The following is a 25,942-nucleotide window of genomic DNA, read 5'->3' on the forward strand; positions in this document are numbered from 1 at the left end:
TCATGTACCGGCCAAGAATTGTTATCCTGCCTCAATTTACAGACTAAGGACTCTTTTCGTACCTCTACTCATTTCAACCCAGTTCTGTCTAAGGTGTTCTGCCAACCACCCTTGGATGCCACCCACAACACTCGATATATTGTAATAGTTGTATATTTAAAAAAAATATATTAAATAATAGGTCAAAGAATATACACGAAAAAGAAGAGTTAAGATACCTATTATTTTTGGACAATGATTGCGTTAAAAAAAATCTGCATACCTTACATGGGCTTCACTTAAAGACGTTGAAAAAATGTCAGGCTGGTTCAGGTTTCCCATGGAAGCCGTAGGGAGGAACTGGATTGTCAAAGACACTGAACTGTGAAAGACACTTAAGGCACTAAAGGTTCGTTCTCCCACTATAACAGATCAGCCTAGTGTTTACATGAGTTACGTTGTAACAAACAACCCGAACTTGAAAAAAAAATAACTAAATCGTCACAAACATTCAGACAGTTTACACAAGCTAAGACAAACAACCGAACAAGTAACTCAACAAATTTACTGGACCAGAAACTTGCTGAGCAGTCTTCACAAAGTAGCATGTACATTAACTGTAATCCTAGACAAAACATTAAGTAATGTATCAAATGACTGGAAACTCCAAACCGTCACGTCAGTACTGCACCAGGACTGTCACTAGTGAACTGCTGCCTCAATAACATAGACGCAAGAGACAGGCACTGTCCATAAACTATCGTTTTATTTGGTTTGCATTCGGTATATTAAATATGAATTCGAGTGTATATATATATATACATATATATATATATATATATATATATATATATATATATATATATATATATATATATATATATATATATATATATATATATATATTTATATATATATATGCAAGACAATCGCAGAACAGGTGGTCTTAACTATGCAAGACAAGCCACGGAGGGATGGGGGGAATCTTTAGCTCAAGTACTTTCACACTTCTCAGTGCGTCATCAGGAGCTGTGCAATGTTCCAAAAGCAACAACAGGAGAAGTGGGGTAAGTTTTCAGAGAGTGGTAGTGTGGAGGCACTCGCCAGTCTCAAACTATCTGGGAGAGGCAAGAGGGATGACAACCACACACACACACAATATATATATATATATATATATATATATATATATATATATATATATATATATATATGAAGGCCGTAATTATCATGTCTTATGAACAGTGCATGAAAGTGTGTATTAGTAACAACCACTCAGACCAAGTACTTGATTTAGAAGGAGCACAAAAAGTAAGTCGATCACACCCTCTAACTAAACTGTCAACACATCTTCCTCCAGTATGATATACTCGCCATTATGTGCTGTTGTCTTCCTGTGGGTCGCCACTTACATACTGACTCTGTGTGTGTGTGTGTGTGTTCGCGCACACACACACACACACACACACACACACACACACACACACACACACACACACACACACACACACACACACACACACACACACACACACATACACACACACACACAGACCTAATGGGATACTACAAAAATAAACTCTATCTCTTATTTCACAGTGTTGCTGACATTCATCTGTCGAAATAAAAATATAAATCACAGCAACGTTGCAATATTGTGAATCTATGAGTTCCTCCCCGCGGTGTTAACGAAGGAAGAACTGGGAGAACAAACTTATAAATTCAACCCATTTGCAGAGCGGCACACTGGTAGTTTGAAGCAGGGGTAATTGTTGTGGGCGTTTCCAGTGATGATTGTTGCGTGTTGGGGGGCAATATGAGAGGCAAAAACACCATGCTAGTCCAACGTGTCAGCCTAATGTGACCTAATGGCTGGGGAACACCCCCTCCTCCCCCTAAGAATTATTAAACGAAAAAGCGTCATTGTGTGTTGTGTACTGGTAAAATTAACGGTATTAAATACGTTTGTATTAGGAACGAGTTGATATATATATATATATATATATATATATATATATATATATATATATATATATATATATATATATATATATATATATATACGAAATCAAAGGCTTTATTTATAGCGTATTTATATACTATTATTTTTTTCTTTTGTAGATACTACAAACTTTTCTCAGGTTAAATTGCAGAATTCCTATTTCCAGTCATTTTTCGTTTAATAAGCTTGAGGATTTTCCTCTGTAGAGCAGAGAACACTAAGTTACTCCACCAGACACCTCGATCCAAGATGCCAAAACGAAGCTCTTCCTTCCGTAGAAGACACTCTCTGCAGGTACCGTGCAGAGCTTCGTCGCGACATCGTAACACTGCACAGAGCGAAACCTTCCCCAACCAAATTCGTGTTCAGCAAAGTGCTTCATTTCTTCACAATGTTTGGGTAATCGTGTTCTCTTGTTCTGTATCGTTCATCCCCCACGCTCCATCTTTCTCACTAGAGTCCGCCACCACAGGAATTCTTCTCAGGCAACCACATTATTCTCCTCAGGCAGCAAAGTTAATGTTCAAGTGATGAGTGCAGTTTCAGCCTTCGAATAATATTTTTGACAGTACTACAAATTATATTAATAACCAAGTCTTCCTTCTTGAAGAATGAGCTTCGTACTAAACATCCAAACCACTGGACCAACTAGCTACGATAACAGTCATCCAACTCACTACCTAGTTGGATGAATCTTATCGTAGTTAGCTGGTTCAGTGGCTAATGCGACGGTCTGGAGTTTTGTGACTCTCTGATCGCCGGTTCTAACCCCACCTGTGGTATGGTTTGTCTGCAATCGTGTAATTACGATTTCGTGAGTCATACTAAACATCCACTCTGTAGTCCACAAAAGAGAATGAAAGGAAGGTTCCCAGTCCAAGCCCAGGATTAGATTTCCAGAGACTTTCTCCAAAGCGGCTAGTTTATTGTGCATCCCACACCTATCCAATGGATGATGGCGGTCAACTGTGTATTCCATATCCTTCCTGTGGACGATAGTGGTTAGTTTTTTTGTGTCTCCCATATCAGTCCTGTGGACGGTAGTGGCTAGTTTTTTGTGTATCCCATATCCATCCAGTGGAGAGTAGTGGCTGGATAGGCATCACTGATCGTGGACCTTTAAGTGGTCGTCCCGATTAAGTTCCGATTTCCTTTTGCCAAATTTTCGATTTTATTTCGATCATGACCGAGAACCCCTCATCCTATCGGCTTCCAATATTGAACGCTTGTGTACGGTAAACAGGGTCACATTCTAGAGGCAATTGACACATCCACGTTCCTTATATCCAAAGTTATTGAACTCATTGCCAGCATCATGGAATAATTCAGATAACTTAAAAAAGAAAAAGCAGCGTAACTCCAAAAGCTAAAAAAAAAAAAAAAAAAAGGTTAAATTTTGATAACCTAATCACGTTAAAAATACACGAGTCTACCTCTTCTGAATGACTTCAGAGTTTAATTGCTGATGCATCTTACAGCCAGGAGAGTACCCATGCAGTTTATTTTGTTTAATTACACACTCGTGCAACACTTGGATATCTGTTGTGTGTCTAATTTATCAACTTGTCGGTTCTTTGAACCATTTAGCTAGAGTTTATTTTGTGTGGAGGCAAATTTATCAAAGCCACTTTTTTTTCCTTTAGACATCTTGGAATCATTGTAAATTTGATCGAAGTGAACTTTCTTAAGATCTAAATCCAGATGTACCCCATGTTAACCCTTTTGAGGCCTACTTCCTAGGCCTTTTGTGTATCCATATGCTATTGCCCTACCTTCCACAGGATGGATATGGGGTGCACAATAAACTGGCCATTTCGGCGACAAAATCTAAATCGTCTCGCGGGCCATCTTACGGATGGTATGGTATGGTTTGTTTGCAGTCGTGTCATTACGATTTCGTGAGACATCTTACGTATGCCCCACTCAGTCTCGTGGAGGGGTGGGGGCAGGTGGGGGTCGGGGGAATGGAGGGGTTCTGGGGCAAGGAGGGGCAGGGTCGAGCTTCAAACGAGCCACGCCCACAGAACACCACCCCTCTGACCTTCACACTCAGTGGCTAATGCATGCCTGCGGGACGCTAGCAGTAACAGCCTGGTTGACGAGGCAGCTTGCCTTTTAGACGAGCCCTGGTAACTAGCCGCGAGTAAGAGCGAGGTGACATCAAAGAGGCATTACTTTTGTTTTTGTATTTTCGTCTCCAAAATGAACAAAAAAAAACTTTCCTCTGAAGTACGTAAGATACATCACCAGGAAATGTGAAGTCTTGTGTAATGATCGCGGTTACATTGCATTTTTAATTCCGGGGAAACGGATATGCTTGCAATTAGTGAGTTTGCAAAGAAGGTAATTGATATCATAAAGTATTGTGCATGATTTGATTACGTTTAATAACCCCACATTACGTCTATTTATCCTCATATATCAAGCTCAAATACTTGTGGCCTGAGTTTCATTGGCTCCATCGCTATTAAAGTCGCACGTTGTTAATTACCCAGCGCTGGGTGCTAGGTAGCGGCTGGGCAGGTACTCTGTGACCTCGAGCTAGCCTCGTAAATTTGATCTTTCTCACTGAGAGAGAACTCGGTAAGTGTTCAGGGACCACGACTCTTTCAACATCGTCTCTTCATTCATACATAAGGGATATTACCAACAGACCTTTGGTTGTGTTCAAGAGGGAACTCGACCAATTCCTCAGTTCGGTTCCTGATCAGCCGGCCTGTGGTGCATACGTTGGATTGTGGATGGTGGGTACCAATAACTTGATCGACCAGGCGTGGTCTGGGACCGCGCCGCGGAGGTGGGGACCTCCGGAAGTGACCTGCAAGTGAAGGTTTGCAGCAAAATAGGCAAGGTTAGGTAGGGTTGCGTTGGGTTGGGTTGGGTTAGGTTAGGTTAAGTTAGGTTAGACTTAGGCTAAAATATCTTCTGACAGTTATAATAACACAACCTAACTGCAATAAATTAAATATATGTGGAAGATCGTGAAAAGTAGACGGAAGGTGCATCCATCGCTGCAGAAAATCACTAAGACAGTCACCCATTTGACTGTCTTAGCAACGGTGACATAGTGCTAGGAAGATGAGCTGGGGAGCTTAGATGCAAACAGCGTGCTGCCAACAGCACCAAAGGAAAGACAGATGCAGTATGCAAGCTTACCGGATAACGTTTCGCTCTAGAGCTTCACCCAGTCACTGACTTGACAAAGCTCTGCATAGAGCGAAACGTTGTCACAACATCTGTGTGTTTTCTCTATGCTGGTACCTGACTGTGCTAGAGGCTGCGGGAAACTTCCCGCACCTGCGGCATGCAGGATATGCTGCAGGACACAGGATGCGCTGCAAGACGCAGGATGAGTTACAGGATGCGCTGCAGGATGCAGTAACCGCAGTCCTACTCACCACCAACACCAACAACCTCGTGATTTGATTCTTATATTAAAATATGCCCGTTTCCTCCTCATGTAAAATGCCCCCTCTCCCTAACCCCTCCCTCTAATTCCTCCCCTCCCCCTAACCCCTCCCTCTAAGTCCTCCCCTCCCCCTAACCCCTCCCACTCACTCCTCCTCTTCATTCCTCCCTGACCAACCTCACTATTTTACCCCCCTCCCCCTTCCACGTCTCCCGTGTGCGTGTGTGCATGCGCGTGTGTTGGTTATCGCTTGTCAGAAGCACTTATCGATAGACACTTGTCCTGTTTGGTAGTTACTAGTTGCCAAAGGCACCTGCCGATAAACACTTGGCCTGTCCTTGATCCTCTACCACTGATACCCTGGGCACTGCTACCCCGCCATTCCCTACCATTTGATGCATTGGGCACTGCTACCCTACCATCCTCTACCATTGATGCCCTAGGCACTGCTACCCCACCATCCCCTACCCTACATCCTTACCTTCCCTTCCCTCCATCCCTAACTTCCTTCCACCCCGTCATCCCCTCTTTCCGCTCTACCATCCCTTCCATTCACCCCTACCCTCCCTTCACCTCTACCTTCCCTTCGTTTCCCCTAGTCTCCCTTCCTACTTGATACTTTTCAGTCGCAGCCAGCCTCCCTTCTAGGGAGGGGAGGGGGTTACGCCCCTTACTCCCCCTTCTCCTCCCTTGCAGGCAAATTATTCTCCCCCGTATCCAACCTTACATTTAGCCTCCCCTTGCTCCCTCTCCCTCTCTCCCTCTCCCTAGGAAACAGGTAAACCTCACTGCAAATTATAGGCTCGTCCTTCTACGTGCGTTATGACGAACTTTGAAGGAGTGAAGGGAGTATAGGGAGTGTAATATATGTAGAGAGTATAGGGAGTGTAATATATGTAGAGAGTATAGGGAGTGTAATATATGTAGAGAGTATAGGGAGTGTAATATATGTAGAGAGTATAGGGAGTGTAATATATGTAGAGAGTATAGGGAGTGTAATATATGTAGAGAGTATAGGGAGTGTAATATATGTAGAGAGTATAAGGAGGTTTGTATTTTAAGGCGGTATAAGGACCATATACGGTGAGTGTATGTGAAGGAGTATATGAAATGTAGGGTGATTACAGAAATTATTAGAAGTGTAGGATTAAAAAATAGGGTGTATAGAGAGGGAGTAAAGGAAGGGAGTACATAATATATAGGAATGTAAGGGAGTATAGGGAGACGGTCTCAGACCAGCACTCCCTCACTTCCTCCACTTGCTAGGGTTAAAAAAAGGAACCACATAAGTCAGCCACAATCAGAAAGTAAAGATACGTTTGTGATGGGCGTGACCAATCAGAAGCTGATACTAATTTCGAGTGAAATACGTGTGGCTGTCGGGAGCCAGTCGGAGATCCCATTGCCACCAATCAGAAGGCCGTGCATGCCAGTAATAGTTGTTTTGGAGTGTTAGCGTGTGGCTGATTGGCAAGCCGGTGTGAAACATGACACAGCCCCTCCCCAACCCTCCAATACCTTCCCCTTCCTTAGCCCTCCAATTCCACCCCCTTCCCCTCCACCCCCGGGCCCGCAAGCCAACAATTACAGAGCGCAGCGGCCGCATGGCAGCGGAAATATAGCAAGATTTAAGACATCTCCCGTGGACGTAATGTTTATACCTGCCCCCTCCTCCCCCCCCCCACAACCACGCACACACCCCACCGCAGAATTATATACATTTAACCTATAATAACATATGATATCTATAACTAACACGCATGCATGCGAATTTCTAAAATAGCCTTAAAAATGATAAAAAAAGGTTACCAAACATTAAATGAGTCAGTTTCGAAACACAGTAGAAATTAGTGAGGGGGATATAGAGCGCAAACAGCGTCCATGATTACAGCTCTGGAATGACTACCACAGCCACAGTGACAGTCGGATCAGTCGTTCAGAGAAACTTTTTTGCTTTTTTTTTTACCTCCAGAGTGAAATGTTCAAGTTACTGAAGCACTTTTGCGAGAAGTGTAAATCCTGCTAACACGGCCTGAGGTCGCCATCCCGATGTTGCATAGATAGCACAACGCAATAATAGAAATAGAAATAGCAGAGATGCGAGGAATACCTCCTGGTATCCCTCACGGGGGAGATATCCACTCAGTTATTCCTCACATGGGCGCTTCGTACGGAGTAGAGCAGCGTCGTAAGCAGTAGAGCAGCGTTGTAGGTACTAGAGCAGCGTTGTAGGCAGTAGAGCAGCGTCGTAGGCAGCAGTAGCATCGTGGTTGCGTCGTGGGCGTCAGCAGCGACGTCGTGCGTCACATGCCGCGACCATTGCGTGTCCAGACGTGTTAAATCATGAACTATCAATTAAATCCTGGTGCATTGTAATAAGTAACCCGGAGAGTCATTAAGACTCGTTCATTACCGACCTCCATGGCTCCCCCCACACCCCCACCAGTGTTGCTGGCTCCCCCACACCCCCACCAGTGTTGCTGGCTCCCCCACACCCCCACCAGTGTTGCTGGCTCCCCCACACCCCCACCAGTGTTGCTGGCTCCTCCCACACCCCCACCCGTGTTGCTGGCTCCCCCACACCCCCACCAGTGTTGCTGGCTCCCCCACACCCCCACCAGTGTTGCTAGCCCCCTCCACACCCCCACCAGTGTTGCTGGCGCCCCCACACCCCCACCAGTGTTGCTGGCTCCCCCACGCCCCCACCACTGGTGCTGGCTTCCCCACACCCCCACCAGTGTTGCTAGCCCCCTCCACACCCCCACCAGTGTTGCTGGCTCCCCCACCCCCCCACCAGTGTTGCTGTCTCCCCCACACCCCGATCCAATGTTACTGGCTCCCCCACACCCCCACCAGTGTTGCTAACCCCCTCCACACCCCACCAGTGTTGCTGGCTCCCCACACCCCCACCAGTGTTGCTGGCTCCCCCACACCCCCACCAGTGTTGCTGGCTCCTCCCACACCCCCACTAGTGTTGCTAGCCCCCTCCACACCCCACCAGTGTTGCTGGCTCCCCCACACCCCCACCAGTGTTGCTGTCTCCCCCACACCCCACCAATGTTGCTGGCTCCCCCACACCCCCACCAGTGTTGCTGGCTCACCCCCACCCCCACCAGTGTTACTGGCTCCCCCCACACCCCCAACAGTGTTGCTGGCTCCCCCACACCCCCACCAGTGTTGCTGGCTCTCCCACACCCCACCAGTGTTAACCGCTGGCTCCCCCACACCCCCACCAGTGTTGCTGGCTTTTCCCACACCCCCACCAGTGTTGCTGGCTCCCCCACACTCCCACCAGTGTTGCTGGATCCCCTCACACCCCCACCAGTGTTGCTGGCTCCCTCACACCCCCACCAGTGTTGCTGGCTCCCCCACACCCCCACCAGTGTTGCTGGCTCCCCCACACTCCCACTAGTGTTGCTGGCTCCTCCACACCCCCACCAGTGTTAGTGCCTCCTCCACACCAGTGTTAGTGCCTCCTGCACCAGTGGTGGTTGCTTCTCCACCAGTGGTGGTTGCTTCTCCAACAGTGGTGGTTGCTTCTCCAACAGTGGTGGTGGTATCTCCAACAGTGGTGGTGGCTTCGCCATCAGTGGTGGTGGTTTCCCCACCAGTGGTGGTGGCTCCATCAAACCAGTGGTGGTGGCTCACCCCTACCAGTGGTGGTGGCTCACCCCTACCAGTGGTGGTGGCTCACCCCTACCAGTGGTGGTGGCTCACCCCTACCAGTGGTGGTGGCTCACCCCTACCAGTGGTGGTGGCTCACCCCTACCAAAAGTTCTCACAGACTCTTCGTCTTCTCTCAAGGTTTCTCTTATTTCTAGATTTACTTCGTCATTTCTTTTCCCCTTCCATCATTTATCAGAATACTTCGCTCAGATTATTAGGACCTGCCAGGTAAAGAGCCACTTGGCCGATATATAGAGCGATATATAAAGCGATATTTCACCGTGTATACGGAACCTACGCTTCCCTTCTTACTTTTTAGTGCTCCTATTTTGCCTTTCTTACTGGTTAGAGGTGACCAAAGGTTCACTCGAATATTCTCAGCTTAATTATTCACCTAACTCTCTCTTTCGTTCTCTCTCTCTCTCTCTGTCTGTCTGTCTGTCTGTCTCTCTCTCTCTCTCTCTCTCTCTCTCTCTCTCTCTCTCTCTCTCTCTCTCTCTCTCTCCCACTGAACACACTTAAAAATTATTTTAAAGTTTAAATTTTTTCCGTCTCATTGTCTCTCAGTTTTTAAATAGTTATGTTACCATTCAGTAAATTAACAGTCATGCTAGTCACATTAACAGTCATATCAGTAAATTAACAGTCATATAGTTATATTTACAGTCATATTAGTCACATTAATAATTATATCAGTCACATTAACAATCATATCAGGTATATTAACAATCATATCATTTATTCAAACAGTCATATCAGTCACATTAACAATCATATCATTTATACTAACAGTCATATCAATCACATTAACAGTCAAGTAACCACATTAACAATCACATCATTTTTACAAACAATCATATCACATTAACAATCATGTCTGCCACATCAACATTAACATTAACATTTACAGTTATATCAGACACATTAACAGTTATATCAATCACATTAACAATCATGTCTGTCACATTAACAGTCATATCAGTCACATTAACCATCATATCAGTTATATTCCTCTTAAGAGACTGATCCCCTCATGATATCCTCTCCCCTTCTTCCTCTGTCTCCAGTATATAATTGTGTAGTGCACTTAAAACATTGTGTAATGCACTTAAAACATTGTGTAGTGCACTTAAAACATTGTGTAATGCACTTAAAACATTGTGTAGTGCACTTAAAACATTGTGTAATGCACTTAAAACATTGTGTAGTGCACTTAAAACATTGTGTAGTGCACTTAAAACATTGTGTAATGCACTTAAAACATTGTATAATGCACTTAAAACATTGTATAATGCACTTAAAACATTGTGTAGTGCACTTAAAACATTGTGTAATGCACTTAAAACATTGTGTAGTGCACTTAAAACATTGTGTAGTGCACTTAAAACATTATGCACTTAAAACATTATGCACTTAAAACATTGTTTGTGTAGTGCACTTAAAACATTGTGTAGTGCACTTAAAACATTGTGTAGTGCACTTAAAACATTATGCACTTAAAACATTATGCACTTAAAACATTATGCACTTAAAACATTGTTTGTGTGGTGCACTTAAAACATTGTTTGTGTAGTGCACTTAAAACATTGTGTAGTGCACTTAAAACATTATGCACTTAAAACATTATGCACTTAAAACATTATGCACTTAAAACATTGTTTGTGTAGTGCACTTAAAACATTGTTTGTGTAGTGCACTTAAAACATTGTGTAGTGCACTTAAAACATTATGCACTTAAAACATTATGCACTTAAAACATTATGCACTTAAAACATTGTTTGTGTAGTGCACTTAAAACATTGTGTAGTGCACTTTTGCATTCGTGTCGAAAAACTGGTCATCTGTGTTTTTATAAAATCAATGAATAATTTTTCAGTGGCATTTGAGAGACTTTCGAACACTGATGTTCGACATTTGATATTTATTTTTGTATCGATCAAACACTGTGATGTTTACCTTTATAGACGTGTAATTAAATTAATTAAATATACGTGTTAGACCCCCAGTAATGAACGCTGTACAACACTAAAAAAAAAAAGGAGTTACCGTGAAAGAAATTTGTCTACCTTCATACTGGCTTACTCTGGCTTGAAGTTTGGCTTATAGTCTGGCTTGTATTAATTGTATCGACATGGACCTGTCTCTCCGGCGCACTTCACCATCGACGCCCACGGCTGTTAATGAGTGCTCTTCCCCCCCCCCTCCTCCATGGTGAAGAACACGATAACAAACATGGGAAGAGTTAGAACAATAGACAGACTCCCTCCAACCCTTGCTCACTCTGTCTATCTGGGCCAACATCCCATTAGGCTTGTCGCTCTATGCCAATCCTCGTCTGTATACAGTCTTCTCTGCTTAATTGATTATTCTTGCCTCCGTTACCATTTCTTTCTTGTAACCTACAGAGGAAAGGGGAGAAGAAGAGGTATATTAGGGGAGAGAGAGAGAGAGAGAGAGAGAGAGAGAGAGAGAGAGAATGAGAGAGAGTGAGAGTTCAGGTTACTGAAATAATCTTTACTAAGTAGTCATAACCAGTTAAGACCCAGGGACAGCAGCAACTGCAGAGAAGCAGCTGCAGCAGCTTCTGCAATAGCATCACAAACAACAACAACACCAGTAACAAAAGCACCATTACCACCATCATCAATAGCACAAACAGAGCAGCAACAGCAGCAGCAACATTAGTAACAACACCCCTATCACTACAAACAACAGCAGCAACAAAACCCCCTCCCCCACCAACACTAACACAAACAGCAGCAACATTCCCACCCCCCTTACAACACCACCACCACCGCCAGTGCCACAACTGTTGCTACGCACAAGCAAAGCCTCGGCAGTAGGCAGAACTGTCGCAGAGCTGTTGTTACAGACAAGCAAATCTCAGCACTAGACAGCTGACACAGATCTATTATGAACAAACAAGCCTTAGAGACAGACAGCTGTCACAGACCCAGCTAATATTATTGTAATAATGTTGGTAGAATTACCGACAATATGTAAAGTAAAAGGACACAAGTGCAACTAATGTGATATTTTATTGTGGCAATGTTTCGCTCTCCAGGAGCTTTATCAAGCTAATATTTCTGTCGGTGCACCTCCATCTCACTCTTGAACAAATATAACTTTTAACTGTCGACAAAAAACAATGTATTTTGAACCGAACTTTGGCTGTATTGGATGCACTGCATTGGATGAACATTGGTTCTCTTTGTAACATTAAATGGGGGGGGGGGGGTTAGCCATGATTCCAGTAAAGGGCTCTTGTCCCGAGGAACTTGATCTATTGTGACCTTCAATCGAGCCAGATTTTTGTCTCATTTCCCCTTCCCCTCAAGTTCTAAATATCCCCCTACGGGCTTAGCATTTCCAAATCATAGCCGGAATGAGATTATTACATTGGTGGGGAAGCGCTAAACTAGTAAGGTTTATTGAGCACCTTGGGGAGGAGGGGGGTTGGTATAAAAGAAAATCAGGTTTAATCCGTGGGAGTGGAAGGTAGCCCCGGTTCCTCGGAACAAGAGGAAACCTTCCCCTCCCCTCCTTTTTTTTTTCTTTCCAAGGGGAAGGGAGGACAGGTGTATATCACGGTCCGCTGACGGAGGATCGAGCCTCCAGCGCGTGACACATAAATGCCTCTGTGTCAGAATTGTAGACACTGGTGTCAGGCACTTTTCGACTTTAACAAATGCCATAAACTATACATATGGGTCGATGAATAAACAAAATGTCGGACGAGGAGTCGAAACGTAGTCCAGGCATGAAGCAATAGCCCCAGTGGTTCGAATCCCCGTTGTTTATGACGACTTATCTTCATTATATGTGTCTTTAATGTCCTATCACCTGTATCTCCGTGTTGACGTGATGTGTCTCCCCGCAGGATACGTGAAGACCGTAGCCGCGCAGACCGCGTGCTGGGCCTGGAGCGAGAGGAACACACAGACAGACCAGTCTCTCCGCACAAGACCAATGGTGAGTGCTAGACCAGCTGTGTGTGGCGGACCAGCTGTGTGTGGCAGACCAGCTATGTGTGGCAGACCAGATGTGTGTGGTAGACCAGCTGTGTGTGGTAGACCAGCTGTGCGTGATATACCAGCTGTGTAGCAGACCAGCTATGTATGGCAGACCAGCTGTGAGTGTTAGACCGGCTGCGAATGGCAGACCACCTGTGAATGACAGACCACCTGTGAATGGCAGACCACCTGTGAATGGCAGACCGTGCCGGATCGCATGTGGGTGACCCGAAAACTTCCGGTCTGGCTTAAATACCATTAATTAATGTCCAATAATTCCTCTGGTCTTTTAACGACAATTTAATGTCCACTAGATACCATTTCTTAATGCTGCCAAACCGCGTCCTTGAGGTTGGTGAGGGGCTTTTGATCTAGGGAATTGGATCTCTGTTCCAGTTTCATGAATGGAGCCTAAATACCTTCCATTCCCCCCTCCCCACAGGCGCTGTATAATCCCTACGGGTTTAGCGCTTCCCCATGATTATAATAACAATAACGCCAAACCATGTTCTTTACTAACCAGGCAAGGTATATACACTGGGAGGGTTATTCCTCTCAACGTATATACACACTGGGAGAAATAAACCTCAAGGGACTAACAATCGTATAGTCGATAGGATTAAAACCCCATCAAGCAACCACTTTTCACTAGTTAGAAAATAAATACATAGATGTGTATGAGAGGGAGAGAGATGGAGAGGAGGAGATAGATCGATAGAGAGAGAGAGAGGGAGAGGGAGAGAGAGAGAGAGAGAGAGAGAGAGAGAGAGAGAGAGAGAGAGAGAGAGAGAGAGAGAGAGAGAGAGAGAGAGAGAGAGAGAGAGAGAGAGAGAGAGAGAGAGAGAGAAGGTTAAAGGAGGAGGATTAAAACACTTACTAATTTAGTTATATGCTGAAAAGGATTTATATGCAAAAAGGATTTAGGAGTTCTGGTTAGCAGTAATCTAAAACCAAGACAACAGTGCATAAGTGTTCGCAACAAAGCTAACAGAATCCTTGGCTTCATATGAAGAAGTATAAATAATAGAAGTCCTCAGGTTGTTCTTCAACTCTATGTATCTTTGGTTAGGTCTCATTTAGATTATGCTGCTCAGTTTTGGTCACCGTATTACAGAATGGATATAAATGCACTGGAAAACGTACAAAGGAGGATAACGAAGTTGATCCCATGTATCAGGAATCTTCTCTATGAGGATAGACTGAGGGGCCTGAATCTGCACTCTCTAGAAAGGCATAGAATTAGGGGGGGATATGATTGAGGTATATAAATGGAAAACAGGAATCAATAAAGGGGATGTAAATAGCGTGCTAAAATTATCTAACATAGACAGGACTCGCAGCAATGGTTTTAAATTGGAAAAATTCAGATTCAGGAAGGATATAGGAAAGCACTGGTTTGGTAACAGAGTCGTGGATGAGTGGAACAAACTCCCGAGTACCATTATAGAATCTAAGACGTTGCGTAGTTTTAAAAATAGGTTAGATAACTACATGAATGGGTGTGGGTGGGTGTGAGTTGGACCTGACTAGTTTGAGCTACTAGATCGAATGCTGTGCTCCTCCCTTAAGTGACGTGTCTGACCTCACTAGGTCAAGGTATTGGCTTAAGCCAGTGGGAGAATTGGACCTGCCTAGCATAGGGCAGTAGGCCTGCTGCTGTGTTCCTTCTTTCTTATGTACTGACAGGGAGATGCAAGACTGTCAGACTCAGAGTAGGCAAGCTAAGACAAGCAGCCCATCCAGTTAATAACAGACACTGTTTCAGTGTTACTAAGACAGTCAAATGGGTGACTATTGAAACGAGTCAACACTAATTATCTGACTCTTAACTTCCTAGTCCCAGTTTCGTGAGCGTGTCAGAATTTTTTATTACCTTTTATTTTAGTTACTGGTGCTATGGTACGTTATAATTGGTTGATTTTTTATTGACGGAGGATAATCTAGTCTAACTAAACCTGAGTAAACTAAACCTAGCAAACCTTTTGCAAGAAACGCGCACAGAATTTGCAAGGATGAGTTGCAACACGAGTCATGTGGAAGAAATAAAAAGGTACAATACCGTGACTGGAACAATACACAAATAGGAGAGAGAAAGTCACGACGACGTTTCGGTTCCTACTCGGACCGAAACGTCGTCATAAGCTTCTTTATTCTATGTGCGGGTTATTTGTGAAAGATTCATATTAAAATGGCTTTACTCGTCCCTCCATTAAATCCTCGCCCCTCCACATCTTTCATTCGCCACACCACAATATCCCTCGCAACAACACCTCACTTCAAAATAGCCCTCACAACACCTCACTTCACAATAGCCCTCACAACACCTCACAACACCTCACACCTCACAACACCCCACAACACCTCACAACACCTCACAACACCCCACAACACCTCACAACACCCCACAACACCTCACAACACGCTGTGTGTGCTGACGTCTCTCACGTCTACAGGTTACGGTGAGAGCGACGCACTCAACCTGAGCAGTAAGAGCGACTCTCGGGACGACCTCAGTGACGCCCCGACGCCCCGGGACGACCGCGACGACAAGGACGACTGCCTCTCCGACGCAGATGACCTCGACGACAAGAACGGTGAGCGGAAGCCGTCCACTTAAAGATAAATTGAGCTTTAGTAAAACACACGCCAGCCTTTTTTTTATTTGCATCTAATTTTTATAAAGTGGTAGTGAAGAACACGATTTTAACTTTACTAAGTAACCATTCCTTTACCATCAGCCAAAACTTGGTTGTGCGGGACAACTGGGTAGCAAGTTCGGCTCACAAGCGAATGACGGGTTTTCAATGCCGGGCGAAGCGAGATATTACTGGGGGAGGGGAGCGAGATATCTCTCCACCTTCCTACCACTTACACGCCACTTAATCAGCATTCTACATAACAGGGGAAATAATACTTGGAATAATGATACGCAAATATATACGAGGGACACAAGTATTACACTATTATGGTAATATACAATTCTTTCACGTACACACAAGGTTCCTGGATGGGAAATATGTTACATGGGGGGTTAATACAGTAATCTGTTGCACGACTACGATAAATGAGAATTCAAAATATACCTTTATAATGATGGTGTACAATACTGACATGGAGCTGAGCGTTTCCCAGGGCTTAGGGACTGACCACCTCAAAACTACTACAATACTTGAAGGCTAGTGCACTGATCCAATCATATTTACCTCTCCATTTCCTTGTGCTGTCTACAGTTTTACTCACTTCTGCATTCGACTGAAGAAGCCTACTGTGTAGGCGAAACTTTTCAGAAATAATAGGAAAGTGTTCAAAATGTGTCTCGTTCCATAAAATATACCACTGGGAGGTACACTTACTATTGCCTAATCCTCCACAGTTCACTTAAAACCTTCCCTTCATCTGTTTGCCCACCAACGGCAGAGGCAACTCGATCCCTTCTTGATCCCTAGCTTGTCTTTCCATACTGAAGGACCAAGGAATTCTTTCATTACCCGCGTCATAACCTTTTTCCAATTTAAGTTGACGGGCAGGGCTGCAGCAACATCAAAAATTTTAGCAATAAGTAGACATCTAGGAAGTAGTCTATCGTTCTTGTTTGCATCCCGAGAGAGGGGTTTCAAGGAGCGTAAGAGAAATAAATCACATGGCTTGGATTTCTTGGGTTATCCTGGGATATTTATTCGGGATAAATAGTGCAAATAGCTTTACATCTTATTATTCTTTCTAGTTTCTTATTTTGCTGCTTCTCCCTCTTTTGCTTTAACTCCCTATTTTGCTACTGCTCCCTATTTTGCTACTGCTCCCTATTTTGCTGCTGCTCCCTATTTTGCTGCTCCCTATCTTGCTACTGCTCCCTATTTTGCTACTGCTCACTATTTTGCTACTGCTCCCTATTTTGCTACTGCTCACTATTTTGCTACTGCTCACTATTTTTTTGCTTCTCCTCCTAAACTTTCTGTTTGTTTATCGCTCTCTGTTTTTGCTTCTCCTTATGCTCCTACTTTTACTTCTGTGTTTTCTTCATATCGTGTATCGAGACACATATGCAACATATGGGAATCTTCACTGAGAGAACGGTTCGCCACACAGTGGCTTCATCAGTCCAATACAAAGCAGAAAGGTGTAAGAAGAGGAGGAGTTTGAGGTAATCAGTCCCTCAGCCTGGAGTCAATGCGTTCAGTCCATCAGTCTTGTAGAATGTACAGCATAGGGCGTAGGGCCATGAAGCTTATAGCCTCACCTGACTACAGTATATAAGCCACGTCTACGGCCCTATGCTGTACATTCTACAAGATTGATGGACTGAACACATCGACTCCAGGCTGAGAGACTGATTACCTCAAACTCCTCTCCTTACGCCTTTCTGCTTTGTATTGGACTGATGAAGCCACTGTGTGGCGAACCGTTTCCTCAGTGAAGATTCCCATATGTTGCATAAGGGTCTCAATCTTCATCTTGTCGGTGTTTCAAACCATTTATCATATCGTGTATCACCATCCTTGCTTCCCCTGAGGCTCCTGGTTCTGCACCAACAGATCTGAGCGACCGGGATGACTTCGACTACCAGGACCGCCCCTCGCTACACTACAACAACAACAACCTCACCTCCACCGCCAACAACAACAACAGCAGCACCACCTCCGGCGGCGGTGTGGGCGGCGTGGGCGGTCTGAGCGGCGGGATGAGCACCTTGCTCTCCGGAGCCACCAGTAGCAGCAGCAGTAGCAGCAGCAGTGTCGCCACACCCACCACCTCTCAAAGCTCCGCTCTCATTCCCGTAGCGGATGACCGTCTACCTCCAGGTACATCATGCAATTTCTGTTATTTTGGTTTTGGTTTTTCTCGTCTGTCGAAGCGGGTAAGGAAAGGGGGTGGGAGTAAGGGTGAAGGGCTCTTGTTTCAATTGCTGGAATCAAAGTTATTATTACCTCTCGTTGCCACCAGTTTTCCCTTCAGTGTAATAAGTTGATACCTCAAGTCAATTGTTTTACCCAAGTCAGGTATTTCCCTCAACTTAACTCTTTCCAGGACACTGAACCTTGTACTTACACACTTGTAAGAGTCATCAGCTAGGCAACTCTCTGACTTACGCAGGGAATAACAAAAAAAGGCACAATACCGTGACTGGAACGATACACAAGTCGGACCGAAACGTCGTCGTAAGCTTCTCTCTTTTATGTGCGGGTTATTTGTGTTACGCAGGGAAGCGCAGATTAGTATTGTGCGTCTATGACGTGATTATTAAACGGGGGATCGAGCTTCCAGCACTTCTTGCACTGAATAATTCAGTGCAATACATATAACTAAAGTAAAAGAATACAAGTGTAGTAGTGGTAGTATTAGTAGTAGATATACAAGTAATAACAATAGTAATAGTAATACTAGCAATAATAGTAGTATTATTGCTAGTAATACTAGCAATAGTAGTAGTTGTATTGCTAATACTAGTAATAGTAGTAGTAGTTATAGTAATACTAACAATAATAGCACTAGCAATAGTAATATTTCTAGAAATATCAATATTTCTAGCAGTAGTAATAACAGTAATGATTATACAACACTAGTAAGAGTATTAGCAATAGTACTAGTAATACAATACTAGTAATAGTACTAGCAACAGTACTGGTAATACTACTAATTACATTACCCTATGTGGGTTATTACTGAGCATTGAGAAGTGCTCATTACACTTTAGTTACAGTAGCACTAGTAATAATAGTAATATTAGTAACAGATAGTAGTAGTATACCTGGAGTATACCTGGAGAGGGTTTCGGGGGTCAACGCCCCCACGGCCCGGTGTGTGACCAGGCCTTCAGCACAGAGAAAAAAATATTTTGACATCCCATGTTTTTATCTAGGTTAAGACAGGAGAGTGTGAGAGGTGTAACGTTTAAAACCTATGCTGTACTACACAGGTTTGAGTGGGTTGGCAGGCCTGAGCATGGGCGGACCGGAGGTTCCCACGCCCACACCGCACCACCCGCCCCTCTCCTCCCTGGAAAACCTCCTGGGAAATATTCAGAATCTCCTGAAGGTGGCAGCAGAGAGTGTGAGGCACGAGGAGAAGCAGTGGATCAGAGAGAAGGGTAAGTGGATCAGGGAGAAGGGTAAGTGGATCAGGGAGAAGGGTAAGTGGATCAAGGAGAAGGGTAAGTGGATCAGGGAGAAGGGTAAGTGGATCAGGGAGAAGGGTAAGTGGATCAGAGAAAAGGGTAAGTGGAGAAATGGATCAGATAGAAGGGTAAGCGAAGAAGTGGATTAGGGAGAGTATTAAATAAGTGGACAGAGAATTGTGGGGAAGAAGGTAGACAGACAAGGTGACAAAATGACTGAGCAGCGAAAGCGACGAAGGCTAGAAGAGGAAGTGGAAGGGGGAGGTGAGAAAGTACGGGGATAGAAGGGGAGGTGAGAAAGTAGGGGAAGTAGAAGGGGGAAGTGAGAAAATAGGGGGAGTAGAAGGGGGAAGTGAGAAAGTAGGGGAAGTGGAAGGGAGAGGTGAGATAGCTGGGGGAGTGGATGGTGAAGGCGAGAAAAGGAAGCAAATGAGAATGCAGCAGAAAACAGGATGAAGAAATTTGTAATAACAGACAGCACCAATACCGACATCGACTCATACTTCGACCATCCCTGGCTGTGTCATCACACAGGGATCCCCAGCATCTCGGTCAAGTGTCTGAGCATATACATGTATCAGGAACGAACACGGTCTAACTGCACTGCTACGATTTCAATACTCAGTTGCGTCACATCCTTTCCAATAATTCATCCTTCCTAGGCTTAACTGTTTTTTTTTTTTTTTTTTTAGTCATTGTTTACAAATTTAAGGCTGCCCGAAATGCTCTGCCTAAGATGGAAGGGATAGGGAGGGGGAGGGGAAGGTCTATAACGTGTTTATTTTTTACGTATTTTCTCCAGTGTCAAGTGTATAATGTACTCCACTTTATAGAAATAAAGTTAGCTATTTACTGTACTCCATATTATAGAAATAAATTAAGGTAAAAGGACACAAGTGCAGCTAATGTGACATTTTAATGTGGCAACGTTTCGCTCTCCAGGAGCTTTGTCAAGCCTGTTTGATAAAGCTCCTGGAGAGCGAAACATTGCCACAATAAAATATCACATTAGTTGCACTTGTGTCCTTTTACCTAACATATTGTCGATAATTCTACCAACATTAATACAAAAATAGTTATTGTAAATATTTGGTTATGAAAGCAAATTCTTACGTTGTAAATAAATGTAAATTAACTCAGAATTAGAATTTGCTCAGTTTTCCCCCATAAAATGCACTTAAGAGCGAAATTTATGATCACTTGTGTGTTTCTACACGAAATAACACTAGTTCACTTATTTTTATGCATACTGTTGAAACTTAAGTGGTTGTTTTGAATGTGCTTAAGTGGGCGTGAAGGTGAAGTTGGTGCAGTGCTTGACTAAGAAGTTGTTTCCTCTGGTGTACCCCGGCAGAGCACCTCCAGCTGGAGTTCCAGCGACAGAAGGAAATGAGGGAGAGACTGGAGAAGCAGCTGGTCGAGGACGAGAAGGTCAAGAGTGAGTTATCCCTTGAGTTACGTTTTCTTTTGTTTCCAGTTGTCGCTTTGAGTTACGTTTTACGATATGTTGAATCACTGTGGGTACGTTTTTTTTTTTTTTCATTACTAGTTGTCACTCTGATTACGTTTTCTTTCATTACGAGTTATTAATGGTTACGTTTATTATCATTACTCCTAGTGGTTATAATCATAACCACGATTTTCAAAGAGGTGGATTAGTAAGCCAGTGGAAGTCCTCAGTCAGTTGACCAAAAGCTCCAGCTGCGGGTCATCATATAACCATGAGAGGAAACACTTGTCCTGTTTCCTGACAAACATTATAATGGTTACGCTTTTTGTTGTTGTTGTTGTTGTTACGAGTTATCACTTAATTACGTTTTCTTTTATTGGTTAAAGTTGTCACTTGCGTCACGTTTTCTGCTATTTGTTGTTAGTCTCCCCACCCACAGCGTGTTGACTAGTGACCCTCCTACTGTCTTCCTACCCACAGCGTGCTGACTAGTGTCCCTCCTACTGTCTCCCCACCCACAGCGTGCTGACTAGTGTCCCTCCTACTGTCCCCCCACCCACAGCGTGCTGACTAGTGACCCTCCTACTGTCTTCCTACCCACAGCGTGCTGACTAGTGTCCCTCCTACTGTCCCCCCACCCACAGCGTGCTGACTAGTGACCCTCCTACTGTCTTCCTACCCACAGCGTGCTGACTAGTGTCCCTCCTACTGTCTCCCCACCCACAGCGTGCTGACTAGTGTCCCTCCTACTGTCTCCCCACCCACAGCGTGCTGACTAGTGTCCCTCCTACTGTCTCCCCACCCACAGCGTGCTGACTAGTGACCCTCCTACTGTCTCCCTACCCACAGCGTGCTGACTAGTGTCCCTCCTACTGTCTCCCCACCCACAGCGTGCTGACTAGTGTCCCTCCTACTGTCTCCCCACCCACAGCGTGCTGACTAGTGTCCCTCCTACTGTCTCCCCACCCACAGCGTGCTGACTAGTGTCCCTCCTACTGTCTCCCCACCCACAGCGTGCTGACTAGTGTCCCTCCTACTGTCTCCCCACCCACAGCGTGCTGACTAGTGTCCCTCCTACTGTCTCCCCACCCACAGCGTGCTGACTAGTGTCCCTCCTACTGTCTCCCCACCCACAGCGTGCTGACTAGTGACCCTTCTACTGTCTCCCTACCCACAGCGTGCTGATTAGTGTCCCTCCTACTGTCTCCCCACCCACAACGTGCTGACTAGTGTCCCTCCTACTGTCTCCCCACCCACAGCGTGCTGACTAGTGTCCCTCCTACTGTCTCCCCACCCACAGCGTGCTGACTAGTGTCCCTCCTACTGTCTCCCCACCCACAGCGTGCTGACTAGTGTCCCTCCTACTGTCTCCCCACCCACAGCGTGCTGACTAGTGTCCCTCCTAGTGTCTCCCCACCCACAGCGTGCTGACTAGTGTCCCTCCTACTGTCTCCCCACCCACAGCGTGCTGACTAGTGTCCCTCCTACTGTCTCCCCACCCACAGCGTGCTGACTAGTGTCCCTCCTACTGTCTCCCCACCCAGAGCGTGCTGACTAGTGTCCCTCATACTGTCTCCCCACCCACAGCGTGCTGACTAGTGACCCTCCTACTGTCTCCCCACCCACAGCGTGCTGACTAGTGTCCCTCCTACTGTCTCCCCACCCACAGCGTGCTGACTAGTGTCCCTCCTACTGTCTCCCCACCCACAGCGTGCTGACTAGTGTCCCTCCTACTGTCTCCCCACCCACAGCGTGCTGACTAGTGTCCCTCCTACTGTCTCCCCACCCACAGCGTGCTGACTAGTGACCCTCCTACTGTCTCCCCACCCACAGCGTGCTGACTAGTGTCCCTCCTACTGTCTCCCCACCCACAGCGTGCTGACTAGTGACCCTCCTACTGTCTCCCCACCCACAGCGTGCTGACTAGTGACCCTTCTACTGTCTCCCCACCCACAGCGTGCTGACTAGTGACCCTCCTACTGTCTCCCCACCCACAGCGTGCTGACTAGCGTCCCTCCTACTGTCTCCCCACCCACAGCGTGCTGACTAGTGTCCCTCCTACTGTCTCCCCACCCACAGTGTGGTTATTAATGACTCTCCCACAGTCTTTCCCACAGTGGGGTCACTAATGACCCCCCTACTCCCTCCCACAGTGGGACCAATAACACCCTCCCTCTTCTCTCCCACAGTGGGATCAATAACACCCTCCCTCGTCTTTCCCAGGGTGGGATCAATAACACCTTTCCTCATCTCTCCCACAGTGGGATCAATAACACCCTCCCTCGTCTCTCCCACAGTGCTCTACCTACGCAAGCTGAAGAAGGAGAAGCGAGCTCGCAGGCGTCTGGAGGAGGAACTGACGGAGAAGTTGAAGAGGCTCTCCCAGTATGAACCCAACGCTAAGGAACTGCTCAGGGCAGCTGGTGAGTTGCTGGAAGGAAGCAACCATTCTCTCTCTCTCTCTCTCTCTCTCTCTCTCTCTCTCTCTCTCTCTCTCTCTCTCTCTCTCTCTCTCTCTCTCTCTCTCTCTCTCTCTCTCTCTCTCTCTCTCTTTCTCTCTCATATATATATATATATATATATATATATATATATATATATATATATATATATATATATATATATATATATATATATATATACATAAATATATATGTCGTGCCGAATAGGCAGAACTTGCGATCTTGGCTTAAATAGCAATGCTCATCTTGCCATATAAGACAAGCTAAAATTTGCGTATGCAATAATTTCGCCAAAATCATTCTGAACCTAACGAAAAAAATATATTTCACTGTTTGTTTAGTATTAAATTATTGTAAACAAATCTAAAATATATTTAATTGGGTTAGGCTAAAAAAAATTGTTCTTGTTATAATAAGGTTAGGTAAGTTTTCTAATATTCTTTTGGTGCAAAATTATAAATTTTTGCATCAACATTGATGAAAAAAATATATCTTTAAACGTATAAGAGAAAATTTCAGAAAGGACTTAATTTTAAATGAGTTCTTGCTAATTGACCAGTTTTACATATTCGGCACGACATATATATATATATATATATATATATATATATATATATATATATATATATATATATATATATATATATATATGCATGTATATATACATGGAAGATACTTGAGGGCCTAGTCTTAAATATTCACACCACCGTAGCAATGTACTGGAGTGAGAAGGATATGGTCGGGCACTACGGGCACAATACGAGAACACTGTCTACATCCGTAGTTCAACCTGCTACCAGCAGACATCAGAAACATAATCGTTAAAAGGTGATTAAATTTTCAAGAGGAAACTGAATCCCTCTCCCAGATCAACCAGGCTGGGAGAGATGTGTGTGTGTGTAAGCGAGCTGCCAACACCAACACCTTGATAACTGAGACACTTGGCAACAAGTGTTTCAACAAGAGAGAGAGAGAGAGAGAGAGAGAGAGAGAGAGAGAGAGAGAGAGAGAGAGAGAGAGAGAGAGAGAGAGAGAGAGAGAGAGAGAGAAATATCACACTCAGCAGGTTTCGAAGCCAAGTCAAGGTGGATAGCAAGGTTCCGTAAGCGACCCTCTAGAGTCTAGACCAATCGGCCACATATGCCTCAAACAGCTAGGTGGCCTTGTTCACAAGCCATGTTTCTTCCCAGACCGGGAACACCAGTGGACCTCAAGAATGTTTTCAAGCTATTTCATTCTCCTCTTGTACATTCCGGCCTCATAAGCCTTGCCAGCCTCCCTGACGTGGCTTCGAATCCTGCTGACTACGATCTTTCTTTGTATATACTCGCCTGTTTCTGCGTGCTGCTTTATTGATATATATATATATATATATATATATATATATATATATATATATATATATATATATATATATATATATATATATATATATGTATATATATATATATATATATGTATATATATATATATATATATATATATATATATATATATATATATATATATATATATATATATATATATATATATATATATATATATATATATATATATATATATATATATATATATATATATATATATATATATATATATATATATATATATATATATATATATATATATATATATATATATATATATATATATATATATATATATATATATATATATATATATATATATATATATATATATATATATATATATATATATATATATATATATATATATATATATATAAATATATATATATATATATATATATATATATATATATATATATATATATATATATATATATATATATATATATATATATATATATATATATATATATATATATATATATATATATATATATATATATATACTCGGTGAATCTGCATCAATTCTTCTCACCAAATTAACAACTTTCGTCAACAATTGCCTGGCTGGGCGAATCCCAGAAGAAATTAAACCTTTCTTTTTTGGAGCCTCACTATGTGCTTTGAAGAAGAGGGATGGGGGAATCAGACCCATTGCAGTTGGAAACACTCTCCGCCGTCTCGTTGCCAAAGCAGCAGTGAGAAACATTCGCCTAGAAGCTGCCACTTTACTCCAGCCACACCAACTGGGCTTTGGGGTCTCTCAAGGCAGTGAAGCTGCAGCTCATGCGGCAAGGGCCTACATCAGGGACCTACCAGAAGACAAGGCCATAGTCAAACTTGATTTTAGAAATGCCTTTAATATGGTGAGGAGAGATGCTGTTTTGCCAGCTGTTCGGGTTCGGTTCCCCAGTCTCTTTCCCTTCATTTCAGCCGGCTACAGCAAACCCTCAATTCTTTTGTTTGGAGAACATGAAATTCAATCATCAGAGGGTGTTCAGCAGGGTGACCCACTTGCTCCACTTCTCTTCTGCTTGGCAGTAAGAGAACTAACTTCCAGCCTACGCAGTGAGCTCAATATCTGGTACCTGGATGACGGCACTCTGGCAGGTACTGAAGAGTCCCTCGTGGGGGACCTACAACTGGTGAAAACACAGGGAGAAGGCTTGGGACTCATCCTCAATCCCTCTAAGTGTGAAATCATCACAGCGAACCAGGAAATAATCAATGCTGTTCGAAGAATCCTCCCGGAAATCTCAACTACAACTCCGTCCAACAGTACCCTCTTGGGGGCACCGCTGGGTCACCAGGCCATCGATACTGTCCTCAGGGACAAATTGAATGACCTTATGAGAATGGAGGAGAGAATAAGCGATCTTGATGCCCATGATGCTCTGTATCTCCTCACAAGGTGTCTTACTATGCCAAGACTCACTTACTTCTTGAGGTGTGCACCCTCTTTTGACAACCCAACACTTG

General features: G+C 44.0%; 1 protein-coding gene across 5 annotated transcripts in view; it reads left to right on the forward strand.

Moving 5' to 3' along the window:
• The window catches only part of LOC128690018 (dachshund homolog 2), a 305,827-nt gene that overhangs the window by 229,157 nt on the left and 50,728 nt on the right, over positions 1-25,942 (forward strand). For all 5 annotated transcript variants that reach the window (XR_008407248.2, XM_053778527.2, XM_053778528.2 and 2 more), the window contains 6 exons: positions 12,937-13,028; positions 15,523-15,663; positions 17,602-17,868; positions 18,984-19,154; positions 20,536-20,619; positions 22,929-23,054. Coding sequence is in view for 4 of the 5 variants with exons in the window: in XM_053778527.2 (XP_053634502.1) it covers positions 12,937-13,028; positions 15,523-15,663; positions 17,602-17,868; positions 18,984-19,154; positions 20,536-20,619; positions 22,929-23,054 (881 nt within the window). In the remaining variant the exon portion in view is untranslated. The remainder of the gene's footprint in view (positions 1-12,936; positions 13,029-15,522; positions 15,664-17,601; positions 17,869-18,983; positions 19,155-20,535; positions 20,620-22,928; positions 23,055-25,942) is intronic.

This window comes from Cherax quadricarinatus, chromosome 25 (genome assembly GCF_038502225.1).
Source record: "Cherax quadricarinatus isolate ZL_2023a chromosome 25, ASM3850222v1, whole genome shotgun sequence".
Lineage (NCBI taxonomy): Eukaryota > Metazoa > Arthropoda > Malacostraca > Decapoda > Parastacidae > Cherax > Cherax quadricarinatus.